The 19,062-nt window shown below is 51.7% G+C and overlaps 3 protein-coding genes across 6 annotated transcripts in view; 2 read left to right on the top strand and 1 right to left on the bottom strand.

The window, feature by feature from the left end:
- Positions 1-4,281: 4,281 nt before the first annotated feature.
- Positions 4,282-12,014, top strand: RPS9 (ribosomal protein S9). 2 transcript variants are annotated; one of them, XM_067018978.1, is made up of 5 exons: positions 4,282-4,635; positions 4,893-5,008; positions 5,222-5,344; positions 10,505-10,691; positions 11,760-12,014. In XM_067018978.1, the coding sequence occupies exons 2-5, from the start codon at positions 4,912-4,914 to the stop codon at positions 11,935-11,937; spliced, it is 585 nt and encodes a 194-aa protein (XP_066875079.1). In that variant the 5' UTR covers positions 4,282-4,635; positions 4,893-4,911; the 3' UTR covers positions 11,938-12,014. The 2 variants fall into 2 exon arrangements, with proteins under 2 accessions (XP_066875079.1, XP_058900259.1); XM_059044276.2 differs by having other exon boundaries at positions 4,603-4,728.
- LOC136793018 (leukocyte immunoglobulin-like receptor subfamily B member 4) lies at positions 11,668-18,467 on the bottom strand. Of its 3 annotated transcripts, XM_067018960.1 has the most exons (9): positions 18,355-18,467; positions 17,404-17,535; positions 16,915-17,208; positions 16,631-16,701; positions 16,023-16,321; positions 15,417-15,463; positions 14,563-14,679; positions 13,748-13,845; positions 11,685-13,037 (listed from the first exon to the last, which is right to left on the bottom strand). In XM_067018960.1, the coding sequence occupies exons 5-9, from the start codon at positions 16,317-16,319 to the stop codon at positions 12,829-12,831; spliced, it is 768 nt and encodes a 255-aa protein (XP_066875061.1). In that variant the 5' UTR covers positions 16,320-16,321; positions 16,631-16,701; positions 16,915-17,208; positions 17,404-17,535; positions 18,355-18,467; the 3' UTR covers positions 11,685-12,828. The 3 variants fall into 3 exon arrangements, 2 of the variants coding, with proteins under 2 accessions (XP_066875060.1, XP_066875061.1); XR_010837729.1 differs by having other exon boundaries at positions 11,668-13,037; positions 13,748-14,190; positions 17,404-18,440; XM_067018959.1 differs by lacking the exon at positions 16,631-16,701 and having other exon boundaries at positions 11,682-13,037; positions 18,355-18,452.
- Positions 13,287-19,062, top strand: part of LOC136793069 (uncharacterized) — a 59,938-nt gene continuing 54,162 nt past the window's right edge. Inside the window, exons 1-2 of the mRNA XM_067019601.1 lie at positions 13,287-13,292; positions 14,534-14,665. Coding sequence (XP_066875702.1) covers positions 13,287-13,292; positions 14,534-14,665 — 138 coding nt within the window. The remainder of the gene's footprint in view (positions 13,293-14,533; positions 14,666-19,062) is intronic.

The raw sequence follows: 19,062 nt of genomic DNA, 5'->3' as shown, positions 1-19,062 counted from the left end.
GGGCTCTAGGCGGGGGGGCTTCAGTAGTTGTGGCTCACAGGCTCTAGAGCGCAGGCTCAGTAGTTGTGGCACAAGGGTTTAGTTGCTCCGCAACATGTGGGATCTTCCCAGACCAGGGCTGGAACCGGTGTTCCCTGCATTGGCAGGCAGATTCTTTACCACTGCGCCACCAGGGAAGTACCATCGATGACATTTTAGATACGGCACTAAAAGGCATGATCTGTGAAAGAAAAAAGTAGATATGCTGGACTTTGTTAAAATTAAAAACTTCTGTGAGAAAATATTGTGAAAGACACATCTGATACAGGATTGTTATCCAAAATATACAAAGAACTCTTAAAATTCAACAATAAGAAAACAACCTGATTAAAAAAATGGACCAGAGACCTAAACAGATACCTCACCAAAGAATATAAAAAGATGCCAATACACACGTGAAAAGATGTTCCACATCATCTGTCATCAAGGAAATGCAAATTAAAGCAATGATGAGTGGGGAAGGTCATCACCCTTTCCCTATACATTGCCCTGTGCACCTCTTCCGTCTGCATGTTCCTGGGTAATATCCTTTTATAATAAACCTCTAACTTTAGCAAGTAAGGTGTTTCCTCAGTTCTGTAAGCTGCTCTAGCAAATGAATCGAACCTGAGGAGGGGGTCGTTGGAAACTCTGAAACACCAATGATGCATGTATAGTTAAGTTATTCAAACATTTAATAATGTTTTGACTGTCAGCTTATATGTTAAGCCTGTGCTAAGACACTGATCAACAGGAAAGATGAGGTCTCTGCCCTCCTATAGACTTTTAAAAAAAATTTATTTTTTAAAATATTTATTTGGTTGCGCTGGGTGGGCTCCTTAGTTGCAGCATGTGAACTCTTAGTTGCGTCATGCACGTGGGATCTAGTTCCCTGACCAGGGATCGAACCCAGGCCCCCTGCATTGGGAGTGTGGAGTCTTAACCAGTGCACCACCAGGGAAGTCCCTGCCCTCCTATAGCTTTTTCGTCTGGGAGCTAACTTGTAAACAAGAAAACAAAAAAGAACAAGGTAGTTTGACAGATACAGAACTACAATGAGAGAATGATAATGATAATGGTAGCTAACGCTGAGTGCTTTCTTGGTGCCAAGCACTACCGTAAGCAATTTGCATAGATTGCATCATTTCATCCTTATGATAACCCTATGAGGTGGGTGTGGTCGCCACCCCCATTTTATAGATGAGGAAGCTGAGGCACAGAATGATTGAGAGACTTGTCTGAGGTATTAGAGCTAGTAACTGAGGATTGCTGAATTTGAACCCAAGCATCTGGATAGAGCAGGGTGATGTCATAAAGGAAAGGACTGAGTGGGACTGTTGCTCTGAGGAGGGAATACTGACTGCTGAGTCCGCTGGACATCAGCTGCATAAAACAGCAGTGAAGAGCATGGGCTACGGAGCCAGACTGTCCCGGCTGCAATGCTGGCCTGACTTCTAGTTGCTGAGAGACTGAATATACAAACAGACAACGGCCAGATCATATGTGAAAACAGAACTCTGATCCACAGCCTGCAGCAGCCTGCCCAGAAAACCAGACCCCTTATCTATAATAAACAGCTCAGCACTGGTCAGAATGGCCATCATCAAAAAGTCTACAAATAATACATGCTGGAGAGAGTGTGAAGAAAAGGGAACCCTCCTACACTCTTGGGGGGGAATGTAAATTGGTGCAGCCACTATGGAGAACAGTATGGAGGTTCCTTCAAAAACTAAACATAGAATTATCATGTGATCCGGCAATCCCACTCCTGGGCATATATCCAGGGAAAAACCATACTTTGAAAAGATACACACACCCCAATGTCCATTGCAGCACTATTTGCAATAGCCAGGACATGGAAGCAACCTAAACGGCCATCAATAGATGAATGGATCAAGAAGATGTGGTGTATATATACAATGGAATGTTACTCAGCCATAAAAAAGAATGAAATAGTGCCATTTGCAGCAACATGGACATAGAGATGATCATACTAAGTGAAGTAAGTCAGACAGAGAAAGACAAGTATTCTATGATCTCACTTATATGTGGAATCTAAAGAAATGATACAAACGAACTTATTTGCAAAACAGAAACAGATTCACAGACATAGAAAACAAACTTATGGTCACCAAAGGGGACAATGTGGGGGAGGAGGGATAAATTAGGAGTTTGGGATTAACATATACACACTACTATATGTAAAATACATAAACAACAAGGATTTACTGTATAGCACAGGGAAATATATTCAATATCTTGTAATAACCTATAATGGAAAAGAATCTGAAAAAAATATATATTTATAACTCAATCACTTTGCTGTACAAGTGAAACTAACACAATATTGTAAATCAACTATACTTCAATAAACAAAGAAAAACAGCTCAGGAAGCCAGCCTGCTATAAGGCAGGCTTGTAGGAAGTAACAATCCAAGGAGCGAAATAATAACCCCTACAACAATAGGTCCAAAAGGGCCAGGGCTTGATTAGTAATTCACAACTCTACTAATTTAGGACCAAGAGAAGAAAGCCAAATATGTACCCCAACCAATCGCATAGGGTACCTAACTTCTAGTCTGCCCACGTCTAGCTTCTCCATGACGACAGCCTCCAATCGGGGACACCGGAAGCCTTTCCTTTTTTCTGCTATATAGCTTTCCCACACCTCTGCCTGCCTTTTTTTTTTTTTTTTTTTAATTTTTATTTTTATTTTTATTTTTTTTTTGTGGTACGTGGGCCTCTCACTGTTGTGGCCTCTCCCGTTGCGGAGCACAGGCTCCGGACGCGCAGGCGCAGCGGCCACGGCTCACGGGCCCAGCCGCTCCGCTGCACGTGGGATCTTCCCGGACCGGGGCACGAACCCGTGTCCCCTGCATCGGCAGGCGGATTCTCAACCACTGCGCCACCAGGGAAGCCCTCTGCCTGCCTTTTGAGTCTCCGCCAAAACATGAGTGATGGTGACTGACTCCCTTACTCTGAATAGATAGCCTTTGCTTGTTCTCATCCGGTCAGTCTTAATTTATTTCCACTTTGTGCAGTCTTGGGCAAGTTCTGTAACCACTTTTTGGTGCTTCAGTATCTGCCTCTATAAAATAGGATAATAGCATTAGTGGTCCTTAAGCAAGCATCTATAAAAGTATTACTATGAGGGAGGGCAACTTCTCTGAGAGTCCTCCCTAAATATGTATTGAGGATTAAGTAAGTTAACATATGTAAAGTTCTGAGAACAGGGCCTCATACATAGTAAATATTCCAGAATGTCACCTGTTATTATTTTTAGTGATGGAAATCATGGGTCACACGAATTAAAAACAAAACAAACAAACAAAAAAAACCAAAAAACCAAAAAAACCCCATAAGGTGTTTAGCCCAAAGCCTAGCACATTTAGAGTGCTCATTAAATATGATCTAACAGATAAAGAAAGTCATTGTTGTGAATGGGATTATCCCAGAGAGAAAAGAACTAGAGGAAGTAATCCTGTCTGAGAGGAAGATGTTGGCCGAGGAGATCAAAAAACAATGTATAAATTGCTCCAGGTTTATAACAAGAGGTGTCAGAACATTTTCCCTGTTCTGGAAACCCAGATGTAAACTGCTGTCTGATAAAGACGCACAAAGCCTTTTAATCATTGGGTCTCAAGTTAAAAAAAAGTCAGTCACCTTCTTAAAGAGGCTTCCCTGACCATCCTATCTGGAGTACCATCTTCCCTCAGTCATTATCAGTAACTTATTTTCTTCACAGCACCACTCTGAAATGATCTACTTTATTATTTTTTTTTCCCTGTTCCCCTAAGGCTCAAAGCTTCATGAGGATTTGTTTTAGGGTTCAAAAGGGCAGACTGGCTTCTGGCTGTGCTTCGGTTTGACATTCTGATAAGAAAAATGATTATTTTCATTATTCATGGATATAGCATTATCTTCTGGAAGGGGCTTTGGTTTCGCACAGCTCCAACCGTCTGGGGATTTTTTTTTTTTTTTTTTTTCCGGTACGCCGGCCTCTCATTGTTGTGGCCTCTCCCGTTGCGGAGCACAGGCTCCGGACTCTCAGGCTCAGTGGCCATGGCTCACGGGCCCAGCCGCTCCGCGGCATGTGGGATCTTCCCGGACCGGGGCACGAACCCGTGTCCCGTGCATCGGCAGGCAGACTCTCAACCCTGCGCCACCAGGGAAGCCCCCGGAAGCCCCCAGAAGCCCCCGGAAGCCCCCAGAAGCCCCCGGAAGCCCCCAGAAGCCCCCAGCGTCTGGGGATCTTTTCACAGAATCGGAGCCGGCTGAAGTCTAGTGGCGGTGGCGGTGAATACTCCAACGTTATACCGCGACTCAGAGGCTAGCTGACGGCACTTAAGTGACTCCTCTCCGAGGGAGGAGAGGAGTCCTCACTTCTCACCGGACGATGCTCCGACACCTTGTCAGCTAGAGACGGGGTCCTCCCAACTTAGCACGCCGCTCTGGCCCAACCTCTCGTCTCCATTGCTTTTTCCGCCCACCAACGTCTTTTCTGATTGGTGCAGGCGGGCGCTGCGCGTGCTGACGTCACAAGACGAAGGCGCTGCTATAAGAGCGCGGTCGGGGGACGCGTGCGCCTTTTTCTCGGTTATCGGAGGGGGCGCGTAGGTGAGGTGTATTGCTGTGCTCGTTATTCCGGGTGTGGGTTGTAAGGTCTTGCGGACCATCCGAGCTTTAATGAGTTCGCTAAAGAAGATGCAGGTGAGATGAAGGTGGTTGGAGAGTAGTGGGAATGGTATCGGTTATAAAAGCTTGAGGGACGGTTCTCGCGATATTTTCCCTGGGCGCCGCGAGGTTCTAGGTGAGTTATGGGACTGCGCAGGCGCTGCTCCGAGTCCTCACTGTTCACTCTCTTTTCCTCACAGACGGGCAAGTAGAGCCAGCATGCCGGTGGCCCGGAGCTGGGTTTGTCGCAAAACCTATGTGACCCCGCGGAGACCTTTCGAGAAGTCCCGCCTCGACCAAGAGCTGAAGCTGATCGGTGAGTGGCTAATGCAAGGTTTCTGCTTCCCGGGCCGGGGAAGCTAACACGTGGGTGAGGCCGCCCACGTGCTCATTCTGCTGGAATCCCTCCGGTGTGTCCCCCTCCCTCTATCCCAAATTCGGGATCGTTCGTTTAGATTTTCTGTTCCCCGAAACCACCAATCCTTTTCACTAGTCCGTGGGACTGAACTTGTTCACGCATTCTTTTCAGGCGAGTATGGGCTCCGGAACAAACGTGAGGTCTGGAGGGTCAAATTTACCCTGGCCAAGATCCGCAAGGCTGCCCGGGAGCTGTTGACGCTGGATGAGAAAGACCCGCGGCGTCTGTTTGAAGGTATGTACGGGAAACATTGGGCTTCAGTTTCCTCTTGATTAGAACTACCAGTGCTCAGCAAGCTTGGCCACCTGGCTCTAGCTGTGCACAGTGTAGCAAAACAGTACTGTTGCTTATGTGTCTTGTTCACTGGGGGTGGGAATAGACTGAAATTTCTGAAATGTTGGATGGTTCTAGTAGGGAGGGAGCTTTACTGTGTACATTTGCCTGCTTTAACATGGTGGTCAAGGACATTAACTCAAGGTCTGAACGGGAGAGGACCTGTGGATTTCACAGGGAAGAGCATTCCAGGTGATTTTGGAGAGGGTACAGATCATATAGTAATTACAGTGACTAAAAAAACTGTGGTAAGGTACACGTGACAGAATTTATCATCTTTTAGACTCTTAAAGTTCTAAATTTCTATTTTGAGATGGGGAGTTAATGGAGGGCTTTTGGAAGGAATGATTGACATGATCAAATTTTAGTAGGACCTCTTAGATTGTCAAGTGGCAAAAATATTAAAATAGCTGGTATTTTATAAGGCTCACTGAATGCCTTTTTCTAAGCTCTTGGTGTACATTATTTAATCTGCACAAGCAGCCTCATAGCAGGTACTGGTGATACTCTTTTTCAAATGAACGAATGGTCAGAGGCCTCCCACCATAGGTGGGACTGGAGGGCAGGCTCCAGAGTTCAGGTGAGTTCAGCGATGGGGATGGAATGAGGATTCCAGGGGAAGCTTAGAGAACATCACCAAAAGTTGAAACAGTGTCTAAATGTAAGTAGTAATCAGTAGACTTGCTTAGTGTGTTCTACGTTGTATCCTGGTGTGGAAGATACATGTATACACACACATACATATATACGTATACGAACATACATACATACAGTTTGTGATTCCAGCAGATGTGAGTTTGGCTGTAGGTGGTTCTGTATCTTGTTTGTTTTTTTGTTACAGTTTTTATTGGCATAAAACTTACACAACATGAAGTTTACTCAAAGTGTCTACAACTTGTTTTTAGTTGCCTCTAAAATTGGCCACTGCCTAGGTGTCATCTTGATAACTTGCTTTTTGCCTGTCCCTGGGAAATCTTGATTTCTGGTGAAAAGCAGGAGTGGCTGGGAAACCCGCCAGGCTTCCTTGGACACCTGGCTTTTTATTCTCAATCAGGGTTGCTAGTCTGATTTTTCTCCCAAACTGTGACTAAGGAAGGAAGTGCTGTTACACTCCTGGCTGTTAAGCATGAATGGTCATCCATATTAGAGGTTGAGAAAGGCTTGGAGCGTGTTTAACTAACTACCACACATTTGTCACTTTTATCTGTCCTAGGCCCAAGGATGTGAGAGGTTTTCATTCTTAAACTTCTGTTAGTTCATAAACTCCTTTGACAGTCTCATGATAATGGAGGAATCTCCCCCATGGACACTGGTATTGGGTGGGACTTCATCCCTGCGTCTGGGGGACAGACCGCAGCTGGTTCTGGTTTCAGGGGGAACTTGCTGAAGATAGAGATAATCACAGAGAAACTTAGGTGATAAGCAGTCATGTGACAAAGAGATGGCATAGGGCAGGGTGAGAGGCAAGTGTCCAGGGATTATTTGGTTTTCCAGGGTGAAAGTGGAAGTTGCAAGAAGGAAGCGTCAGGTAGCACACTTTCTAGTGAATAAAGCTCTTTAGATTTCTGGGATGGGGAGGGAGGAACCTGCGAGCTCTGAGGTGTTTGCTCGCTGCTACAGCCTTGCCTTGCCTTGCTTCAGATGCAGCCTTTCCCACTAAGGTGGGAAAGGCTTTTAATCATCTGATAAAAAGCCTTACTGGTTCATTCAGTCACTTACAGGTATGACTTTCCTTACCAGCTTAAGGAGGACAGGTATTACATCTATTTTTTACATTAGAAACCAAGGTACTTACAGGCTTGCCGCATGCCATGGTGACAAGGGCCCCTTTGCCACTGAGGTGCCCACTGGCTTACATTTTTAAAAAATTTATTGGTTTGGCTTTTACGTGTTAAAAACTGATTCTGGGGGGCTTCCAGTGGTTAAGACTCCACGCTCCCATTGCAGGGCCCTGGGTTCGATCCCTGGTCAGGGAACTAGATCCCACATGCATGCCGTGGCTGAGTTCGCATGCCACAACTAAGGAGCCCTCGAGCTGCAGCTAAGGAGCCGGCCAGCCTCAACTAAGACCTGGCACAACCAAATAAAAGTAAATAGATGGATAGATAGATTAAACAGATAGATAAAACTAGTCTGAAAAAAAGGAAAACTGATTGATGGTTAATGCTTTGGCCAAATGGAGCCCATGTAACAATTTTTAGTAGTTGGACGTGATCCTGTTGAAGAGGCAGAGTTTATCGGTGTTATTTTTGTCTTCATACCAAATAAAGTTTTTCCTGTATTGATGACCCTCCCCATTGTTTAAGGATGTGGGTGGTTTAATAGTAAATATGAAATATATTTTTGAAGTAATACAGGTTGAATTATTGTGAAGTTTCTATTTTCTATGTAAGGACAAAAAGGCATGAAGTGTCCAAACTAGTAGATAATCCCAAACTCACTTTTGTTTACCTTTGAATATGTTTTTATATTACCATTTGAATATTATGTCTGTTTTAAATTGAGGTATAATTTATAATTCATTATATTAGTTTCAAGTGCTCATAATTTTTATAGTTATAAAACTTTTTCTTGTGATGAGAAGTTTTAAGGTCTCATTGTGGTTCTGATTTGCATTTTCCTGATGATTAATGTTGCTGAGCACCTTTTGTGCGTTTTGGCCGCCTGTATGTCTGGGAAAATGTCTGTTCAGATCGTCTTCCATATTTTAATTGAGGTGTTTATTTTTTGGGGTTTTTAAAATAATTTTTTATAGATTTATTTAGTTTTGGCTGCATTGGGTCTTCGTTGATGCTCATGGGCTTTCTCTAGTTGCCGTGAGTGGGGGCTACTCTTCATTGTGGGCTGCAAACTTCTCATTGTGGTGGCTTCTCTTGTTGTGGAGCACGGGCTCTAGGCGCTCGGGCTTCAGTAGTTGTGGCTCGCGGGCTCTAGAGCATAGCCTCAGTAGTTGTGGCGCACGGGCTTAGTTGCTCTGCGGCATGTGGGATCTTCCCGGACCAGGGCTCGAACCCGTGTCCCCTGCGTTGGCAGGCAGATTCTTAACCACTGCGCCACCAGGGAAGTCCATTTTTGCTCTTGAGTTGTATGAGTTCATTACATATTTTGAATATTAACCCCTTATTAGATACATGATTTGCAAATATTTTCTCCCATTCTGTATGTTGCCTTTCCATTTCATTAATTTCTTTTGCTGTGCAGAAGCTTTTTTGGTGTGGTCCCACTTGTTGATTTTTGCTTTTTTGTAGCCTTTGCTTTAGGGTCAAATCCAAAAAAATCCATCTCTGAGATATGTCAAGGACCTTACTGCCTATGTTTTCTTCTAGGAGTTTCATGGTTTCAGGTCTTTCAAGTCTCTAATCCATTTTGAGTTGTGTGTCCCTGTCTCCCCCCCAACCCCCCCACACACACACAACACAGCTTGCGGGATCTTAGTTCCCCAACCAGGGATTGAGGAACCTGGCCCACGGCAGTGAAAGCACATCCTAACCACTGGACTGCCTGGGAATTCCCGATTTTGAGTTACTTTTTGTGTACAGGATAAGGTAGGGGTCCAGTTTCATTCTTGCATGTGACTGTCCAGTTTTCCCGACACCATTTATTGACGAGACTTTCCTTTCCCCGTTATATATTCCTGGCTCCTTTGTTGTAAATTGACCTTTAATTTGTGTGGGTTTATTTCTGGGATCTTTATTCTGTTCCCTTGATGTGTTTTTTATGCCAATATCATATTGTTTTGATTACTGTAGCTTTGTAATGTATACTGCTTTTTTTTTTTTTTAAACATCTTTATTGGAGTATAACTGTTTTACAATAGTGTGTTTCTCCTTTACAACAAAGTGAATCAGTTATACTACAGCTTTGTTCTTAAGATTGGCTTTAGCTATTCAGGGCCTTGTGGTACCATAAAAATTTAGGATTCTTTTTCTGTGAAAAATGGCATTGGAATTTTGATAGGGATTGCATTGAATCTGTATATTGTTTTTAGGTAGATGGGCATTTTAACTATATCTTTCCATTTATTTGTGTCTTTAATTTTTTTCATCAGTGTCTTACATTTTTCATCATGTAGGGTTTTCATCTTTTATGCAGTTGTAAATGGGAGAATATCCTTGTTTTGTGTTCAGCATTTATTCAGTGCATATTATGACCTGGGGTGTTGGGAAAGGTATATAGTACATATAGTATGTTTCTCCATTTAGATTCTGGTGGGCTAGGAAGACTTTGTCATCACAGTAAGCCATTTTTCCTTCAGGCTTTGCCTGGGGGCAAGAGAAGGGATGGGTGGTGATGGTACTTTTACCCCAGTGTCAGTGTGTTAGTGAGAATCCTGTGTGGTGATAAGGATCCGGGGAGTGTGAGCCTGGGGGAAGGGGTTTGCCCACAGCATTCCACGGGCTGTCCTGGGCGGAGCTTTGGATGCCCGTGGACAAGAAGGAGCGAGGCCTCCTGAAAGTAGAGCTGTGTGAAAGGTAGAAGCTGACCTCTGACCTCTGCTGGGTTACTTTAGGCCGGGCGTTGTTAGGTCCACACCATATTTTTAGTAGAAAATCTCAGAGTGATAAAATGGATGACATGTGCTCAGCTTAAATGTACGCCCAGCTTTTTCAGGCCTATAAGATTGGTTCTGATACTGTTCTTATATAGTTACGGAAGGTGGTTTAACCTCATTTGATTAGTAGGGCTTTCTTGACTCTAGAATATTAGCTCTTAGCCGCTCTGCTGTGTTATGGGAGGAATAGTTCAGGAACAGCAGCGCTTAGACTTTTGCAGATGAATACTAAGCCTTTCAAGGGGGTTGTCTGATTTACTCTTCCCAGCAACTCTGGAAGGTTCTTCCTTTTTCAGGTGAGCAGAGTTGCCTGTAGCCACCTGCCTTAGGGTAGTGTGAGGATTCCGTTAGTCACAGTGGCTCATGTAATAGCATGTTGAGTCCTGTGTCAGAATTAGCTCTTACTTCCTACTTTGTCCCACCACCATGATTTGGAGGTGGAGGATTTGAACCCAGAAGTCTGAGCTCGACCAGAATGCTGAGGCAGGCCCGCCTTCCCCTCTTACCAGGCAACGCCCTGCTGCGGCGACTCGTCCGTATCGGGGTGCTGGACGAGGGCAAGATGAAGCTGGATTACATCTTGGGCCTGAAGATTGAGGATTTCTTGGAGAGACGCCTGCAGACCCAGGTCTTCAAGCTGGGCCTGGCCAAGTCCATCCACCATGCCCGTGTGCTGATCCGCCAGCGCCATATCAGGTACCACCTCTGGGCTCCCTGAACCTTCCCCACCCCATCCCCTCTGATGGTTGCCCTCACTAAGCCGCTGTCCCTATCTCCTGTGCAGCCCTTGGAGGTGATGAAGGTGTGGGCTCTCCTTGAGGGTACAGATTGACCCCCCCCAACAGCTCAGGGGGGAGCTGGGGGCAGCCTCATCCCCCCCGTAGCCCAGCGCAAGGGTCACTGCGGCCGGAGCCGTACACCTTGCGAAGGCTTCTACGAGGCGTGCAGGTAGCTGGACAGGTAACAGCCCTTGGTGTCCAGTTGAGAGGAGTCATTGGGGCTAACTGACTGGGGTGGCTTGGGCTGTGTCGTGGGCCCTTGTGAAGCCACTCCAGGCCCTGATCACCACAGTGCACTCTCCTGTCGGCCTTAATTTGGTGAGTTCACCACAGGCCAAGGTCTGATGCTCCTGGTGGCAGCTGCCACGGTGAAGACCAGAGGCCAGATGGGTCTTTATCTGAGTGCTGAGTTTACCCTTTGTAAACTGGACCCCGTTCACGAGGCCCACTTGAGCTGTGTAGTAAGCGGGCGGGACACACGCACACCGAATTGCTGCCGCAGCCTTTCGTTAGCCCCGTGACCCGTGGGCAGGCGCCTCTCACGTTGCTTGTCTGAAATGAAACAACCCCTATCCTTTCGGGTTGCTGCTTCGAAGACAATGAAACTACACCTGCTAATAAAGCCCAGTGTGTGACACACACAGTTGAGAATATGTGGCGTGTCCGGCACAGTTGTGTATTTGAAAAGCAGGTCTTAGGTTTGTTTATATGCTGCCACCTCACCTCATTCGCTCTGGTCTCGTGGGTTACTTCTGAACTGCTCTCTCCCTTCTGTGAGGTGTGAACGTAAAGGTGGGTGCATTTGTGTGGCTTAGGTGATGCCTGAAAGCTCTCGGGAACACACAGCGGCTCCTTAGGGTCAGGGATGCCCTTCCTGTGTGCCGCCTCCGAGTCGCCGCGGCTCTGGCAGCAGCCCTGTCGGCCGCGGAGCACAGGCAGAGGAGGGCAGCGTCCTGTTTCCCTGTCCTCACCTGCCCCCCTGCAGGGTCCGCAAGCAGGTGGTGAACATCCCATCCTTCATTGTCCGCCTGGACTCCCAGAAGCACATCGACTTCTCCCTGCGGTCTCCATATGGGGGCGGCCGCCCGGGCCGCGTGAAGAGGAAGAACGCCAAGAAGGGCCAGGGCGGGGCTGGAGCCGGCGATGACGAGGAGGAGGATTAAGCCCACCCCGCCCCGCCTGCGCTGATGGGGTGTCTAGTTTTCCAGCCAGATAATAAAACAACATCAGCACTTCAGAACTGGTGTTTACTGGTGTTCCTCTTTTCCTCCCTGCCCTGCACACAAGCCTTCTGTAGCGGGAAGCGCAGGCTGCGTCCCTCAGCGGGTTTCCACGCACGCACCGAGGGGCCTGGTCGCCTTTGCTCCGGTACTTGGGACCACCTGCAAGACGGTGGCCCTTTTCCCCTTAGGGCTGGGCTGCCGTGTGCTGACAAACATCTCTCCACATAACTTACCACGGCAGGGAGACCAGTAGTATTAGGAGGAAGGTTCTTTCAGACAAAACCAGAAGGAGATTCTCAGCCACCATTTGCATGTGTTGTGAGGAGTCATTTCCAGGCAGAGGATGCAGGGGAAGCCTGCCCCTCCCCCTGCATTTGGAGTTTCTGATGCTATTCTTGGTTCCCAAGGGAGGCAGGCTTCCCTTTTCTGTGTTTGAGAGGCTGCCTCAGGCAGGGGAGGAAGGGGCTCGGTCTCAGGCAATGAGGAACACTTGGAATTGAGGAGCCTCGGCAGCCGCAGCCACAGGGCACACTAGTCCCGGTCGGGGGCATTGGGGCTGTGATGTAAGTGGCCGGCTTCGCAGTGAGGGCGCAGGGCTCTTTGCGAAGTCGCTGTGAAGCCTGCAGAAGAATCCAAGTCCTCGCGGCCTACTTGGGCTGGGTGGTAGGCCTCCCTCACCCCAAGGTGCTGATGGCAGTTCTGTAGGGTCCTTGAGGTCAGGACCCTTGGTAGGGACCATAAAATCAGCTGTGATGTCCATGGAGTTCTGGAAGCCAAGGTCTCAGAAGCTCCTGGTGGTTTGTGTCAGGACTCCAGGCTGGCTGGAGTTCTTTATGAGCATTTATGGGGGCAGCTCCTGGGGGTCCCTGGAGCGTGGGGTCTGGGTCCTTCCTGGGCTAGCGGACGGCGAGAGCAGCGCACACGCTGGGATCTGCTGGGGACTCCGCTGACTGGGGGGCAGGGGGTGCAGTCTCCCGTCAGAGAGGCGAGTGGTGCAGCTGGGCATAGGTCACATCCTGGGGGGCTTCCGATGCCATGGCCTGGTGTGGGGGAGAGGGAGGGGGGGTGGTTGGGTGGGGGAAGCCTGGGGGCCCGGGAGGAAAGGAGGCACTCCCTGGTGTCTTAGTTACCAGGGCTCTGCTGGAGGCAGTGAGGACTGGTCTCTCAATCTTTGCTTCAGTCCCTGTAGTTTTGAGCCTCAGGGAGGAGGGACGTGAAGGAAGTTGTGTAAGTTTGGTGCAGGGGAGAGGGCAGGACTGGAGATAGGAAGTGGGCGTGGCGCCATCAACATGGAGGTACCGTCAGACCCCGCTGCAGTCTGGGAGGGAGCCAGGCTTCGCCGGAGTGCGAACAGGAGCCCCTCCTCACCCCCGTTAGCCAACGCTCTGGGCACGCTGCTGGGGTCCACCCCACCCGGAACAGCCAAGGGCTGAGCGAGTATTTTAGAATCCTCGAGTTTAGAAGGCATCTCCTCTGGGCCTCTCTGCAGCCCCAGGGTTGGATTTAGCCCCTTTGTGTGGGGGGCACAGACTCAGCCCTAACCTTCAGCCCTGCCAGCTCGACCTGAGCGAGCATTCAACACCTTGAAGGTCAGAGGAGACCAGGTGTGGGGTTGCAGCAGCCCACAGGGCAGGTGCTTCCAGAAGGGAGAGGCTGCCAGGTGTTGAGTGGCCTCAGGGTTCAGTGTCCGCTGGATTTAACATCTGAACGAGGAGGCGTGGGTGCCCTGGTCAGGATTGGGGGAGCTGACCTGACTGTCCATCCACCTGCCATCCTCCGGCTGTGTGTCCTCCATGACAGCGTCCGGTAGGGACAGAACAAGGGGGTCTCATCTCTTGCCGAGATTCCCTGACATGTCACACAGCAGATGTCCAGAGAGATCAGCGATGTGGCCAAGGCCACACGGTATCAGATTCGAGCTCTCACATCCCCAAGCCCAGAACCCTTCCCGTCCACTCCCTGGTGTCCACTGCCCTTCCACATCGTCTGCCCCTGTCTCCTGCCCCCAGGGTGGCCCCTCTTCCCCTTGGACAAGCTTTCCTGGACGTCAGCAGCTGGGCTGGAGCTGGGGGAGGAGAGAGGAGTGTGAGGGCCAGTGCGGGAGCTGCGCGCAGGCTGGGCGGGGTGGGAGTCTTTGGGAGAGGTCTCGCCTCTTCTGCGGGCCTCTGTCCTCGAGCACTGACGCTGCGGCCGCTGCAGGAAGTTGGGAATGGGCCTCCAACCCACCCCAGAGCCCTTCTCTAGGGCTACAGTAAGATCTGCGAGGGCCTACGGACTGATAAGATTATAATCCCCTCCCACCTCCATAAAGAATTCAAGAGAAAAATTAAACCATAAAATATAAAACTTGCATGTGTTTTCAAACATTTCGTAAGTTTAAAAAAATCAAAAGAATACTTTAAAATACATGTACACTCATATTTAATCTCTTCTTTTTAGATTTTCTCATTCAGAGATGCTGGAGGGGTTTTCTAACCTGACTTCACCCGTCTCTTAGGTTTCCCTTTGGCTGGTGCCCTAAGCCCACCCCCCGCAGGGGCCTGGGTCACCCCGTTCCCTACTCACCCGGCTGCCTGCGTCTTCCCTGACCCCGGTGTCGGACGAGGAGGACGAGGAGGACGAGGAGCAGCAGGGCGCAGGCCCCCGAGACCCCGATCGGAACGTTCAGGTACTATGTGAGACCTGGGGCACCAGTGACGCCACGGGTGAGCCAGCGGTGCCATTTGATGGGGCGCCTCCCGTGTGCAGACTCGTGCTGGGGTCTGTGCATTCATCTCTAACTTTCACAACAATCATGCAACAGTGGCCGTCACTCCCACCCATTTTACAGATGAGGAGACTGAGACACAGACAGGAAACGCACATGCCCCAGGTCACCCAGCCTGGATGTGGCAGAGCTGGGGTTGGAACCCAGGACTGTGGGCTCCCTTGTATTTTTAAAAAATTATTATTATTTTTTAATGCTGTCGCCTCCAGGCAGAACACCAGTGCAGAGACCTGTCCCTCAAACCCAACCCCTCCTCCTCTGCCTGGCCTTCCTGAGCTCTGAACAGGGCCTGTGCTGAGGGCTCCCCGTTGAGGGAGGAAGCAGGAGGGCTCCTCCACGCAGGGCGAGCCTCGGACTCTGCGAGGAACATGACTCAGCCAAGATCCCAAGCTTGGGAAGTAGCAGAGCGGTGTGACTTCCAAGCCGTGTTCTTTCCCTGACCCCACGGCTGCTCCTTGGAGGGCTGAAGCCCCTGACTTTTAAGGAGGAGGCTCAGACACCGTCCCCACGCACACTGTCGCAGCAGACTTCTTGCCCTCTGCCGTCGGGGAAGTGGGTCCCAGCGAGGAGAACGGACTTTCCTCAGGCCGTTAACTGGGGAACTGGCTGAGCTCCCGCCCGCCGCCACCTCCCCACAGAGACCCTCACTCACCCGTCCGCATGCCTGACTGTGGCGGGGGAAGCGACCCTCAGAGCCACCTGGGGGTCAGGGCGCGGGCGAGGGGTCAGGGGCTGCTTCTCCCCACGCAGCCCGCTGCTCCTGCCCCAGGATGGGCCCCGAGGGCTCATTCCCTCTCCGTGACCCCCACCTTTCATCCACCAGCCTCAGAGCCCCAGAGCCCTTTGGTTTGCCCGCATCTCTGCCCGACTTGCAGCCCCGCGGGGGCACACGCTGTGCCAGGGCCTGTGATCTTGGTCCCTTGGGGACTGAGGCCTCTGCTAGCCACCCGCTCCTGTGTTGTTCTCTCAGGGTGAGGGGCTACGAGGATTGGGGACCAGAGGAGGATGGAGATGGGGGGGCTCTGGCCTTTTCCCCTTCTGGTCAGCCCTGAGTCTTCTCTACCACCTGGAACATGTCTGGACCCCAGGGATGAGGATGAGGATGGTGCAGGGAACGGAGTTGCTCTGGCTTTTTCCATCCCTTTACTGTTGATTCCCCTCCTTCTGTGACCCCCTCACTCCCAGCCCAGCCCAGAGCTGGGGACAGAACCCTGAACTGACCAGGAACACACAGAGGGCCAGGGCTGGGGTCCCTCACCTGAGATCGGGAGCTCCGGGGGTCGCTGGGCTGTGACATCAGGGAGGGGGAGGTGCTGAGTGAGCTGTAGCACGTGTAGGTCCCACTGTGGGCTGAGGTCACAGGACTCGAGGTGAAGGTGGCCCGAAAGGGTGGAGCCGTGTCCTGCAGACGAAGGGTCTGGGGAGGAGCGAGTGACCCCTCCTTGGACAGATGGAGGGGGTCGGACCAGGCCTCAGAGCCGCACTGCAGGGTCCTGTTCCCTCCCCGGGGCGCTGGAGGTCCCGGCTGGGCTGGGAGGGAGGGTGTCCTGTACATTCCTGGGGGCGAGGAAGGTCGTGATGTGTGGAGAGCCACCCCCAACACACCCTTGACCCTGAGCTGAGGGACCACCATCCTCTCTCCAGGGACCCTGCGTGTGACCCCCTCTCAGCTGCTCCCAGCCCCTCTGCGTGGGTCTCTCTCATCTCCCGGCACGCGCTCCGTTTTCCTCACTCTCCCTGGACCACTGCCCCATCTCAGTGTCTGCTCTAGGACCCCCTCCCAGGACCCGTCTCCAGCAGGAGTGAGCCTGGGCCCAGCACCCTGAGCAGACGGTCAGGACGTGGGGCAGGACAGGGGCTCCTCACCAGCGGCCAGGCTGTGTCCACGGGGCACGAGCGAGCCCGGCTGGGCTGAGAGGGGGGCTCCCTGCACACGCCTGCAGAGAAGGGACACTGGCACCGAGGGGCACGCGCACCCCACATTGCTCACTGGGGCTGCACTGAGAGTTCTCCCTGGTCCCTCCCAGGCCTCCCGCCAGTGGTTCTGTGTCCCAGGAGGCCACTGCCCCTGACCCCCCACCACCCCAGGGCTCACTGGGCACAAGGCTCCGGTCAGGGGTCCAGGAAATGATGGGGCTGGGGGCCCTCACCTGTGACCCGGAGATGCAGAGGGTCACTGGGGTGTGACCACACATGCGGAGGGAGCTCGGGGAGTCGTAGCATCCGCAGGTCCCCGCACGGGAGGAGCTCCCGGGGCCCACAGGGCGCACGGCCTGTGCCCTCGCGTGGGTCCTCGATGTCCGCTGTCGGGCGGGTGAGCTCCTCCCTCCTTCAGCAGGCGCCGAGTGCCCGCTGCAAACCGTGAGCTGCGTGCCGGGGACACGCTGCCTCCTGCGGCCACCAGAGGGCGTGGCTGGGCTGAGAGGGAGGGGCTCTGGGCACCCCTGAGGGAGGGGGAGGGGCTGGGTCAGAGGAGGCCCCTCAGCCCGCTCGCCGCAGCTGTGGGCTGCGAGGGGAGACGCCGTCCCCCTGAGCCCACACTCTGCTCCTCTGCCTGTAAGGGCGCCGCCGCCGTGGGAGGGGCCCGGCTCCTCCCTCCTCCCTGCCTCCACCAGGGGCAGGGGCCCCTCCGCTCTGACCTGTCTCTCCTGCTGCGATAGACACACTGATGCTGCCGTGCGGTGCTTGAGCTCGGGGATTCCAAGGGGAAACGGGCCTTGTTACTGGAGTCCTGTGGGGCCTCCGCCTCCCAGAGTCCAGAGGGCCTCTCTCTATACAGACGGTAGACCTCAGCCCTCAGAGAGCCCGGACCCCAGACGGTCACAGGGCTTCCCTTGGTGACCATGACCCCTGGGTCAGCCCAGATGGAGGCTTTGGGGAGGACCCCTGGAAAGGGATCAGACCTGAAGGGTTAGGGGTGCGCTTCTCCCCTCAGTTTCCCCGGCTGTCATTCCCCAGCCCCTCCCAGACAGGTCACCATCATTTCAGACCCGCCCTGTTCCCCCCAGATGACCAGGGGGTTGTTGGGTGGAGCAGGAGGTCTGGGGGGGGACTCGCCTGCCTGGACCTGGTTCCACGGGCACTGAGTCAGCCCTGGGAGAGAGTTCCCTGTGAGCGCGCACCCCCCGGCACACATCGTAGAGGCTCCAGGCCTGGTCTGGGCCCTGAGTGCTGGCGTCAGACCTGGGGCTGAGCACTTCCGCCCTCGCCCACTAAGTTCTGCCCCCCCCGAGCCTTCTTAGACCTGGGGCCTCTCAGCTTCAGACCTGGGAGGCGAGGGGCCCCTTCCCCCCCCGCTTCCCCAGAGCTCGCCGAGGCAGAGAAGGGCAGCGAGGGCCAGGGCCGTGGCTGTGCCTCCCGTGGTCCCCAGCCGTGCTGGTGTCTTACAGTCTGCAGAGCCAGCAGGACAGACAGACGCGCGGGGGAGGGGGAACAGGGTGCAGGCTGTGTTACACGTCTTGGGTTCCTCATCAGCCTCCCCCTGCTCTCCCTGAAGCACGGGGCCGAGCAGACAGCGGTCTCTGGGGATGTTTCAGGCCAGATCTGAGACTCACCAGATCCCCCTCCCCCACTCTGCCTTCCTGTCTTACCTCCTCGTGCCAAATCCAAATCCAGAGGGTGACCTAACATCCCAGAACACGAGGCTAGAAGAGGCAGGCCCAGGAGCTACCCCAATACCTGTTTCGATTCTTATTCTTCCTCTTACGTAGGCTGTGTGATCTGGGGCAAGTAACTTCCCTTTCCTGAGCTTCTGTAAACGCAAATTTTGTTCCCTTCTTTCATCAGCTAGTCCAGTGAGTCAGTATCTGTTGAGCAAGGGCCACGTTCAGTCATGGTGCCGGACGCTGGAGATTCACTGGTGAAGCCGACAGGTTCCTTTCCTGGACTCGTGGGGCCCAGAGTACTGAAAGCAGACATTGCGAATACTTACATGGCAAACAATTCAGTTACAGTCTTGTGAGGCTGTTACAAGTGGGAAGAGAAACGCAAATGGGGAACAATGAGTTTCATTAACAGGTAGACGCCATGAAGCCTGGGTCTTGGTTGTGAGGTGTCCTTCTGGTGGATGGATGGGCAGTAGTTAGCTCAGGGGTGGTGGTGGTGGTGGTGGTGGTGGTGGTGGAGGCATCCTTGACCAGATAGATCTTGAGCTGTTCTCAGACTGAGAGCAATTAAGCAAGGGCTGGGGCCTTGCATACAGGGTCTTGAGCGCCATGTAAGTATTTTGGATTTTATCTTTAAAGCAATTGGAAGATTTTAAGCAGCAGAGAGTATGAACAGATTTCTATTATAAAAAG

This window comes from Kogia breviceps, chromosome 18, assembly GCF_026419965.1.
Source record: "Kogia breviceps isolate mKogBre1 chromosome 18, mKogBre1 haplotype 1, whole genome shotgun sequence".
Classification (NCBI taxonomy): Eukaryota; Metazoa; Chordata; class Mammalia; order Artiodactyla; family Physeteridae; genus Kogia; species Kogia breviceps.
The sequence above is the reverse complement of the archived record's forward strand: the minus strand, read 5'-3'. Positions and strand labels throughout refer to the sequence as shown.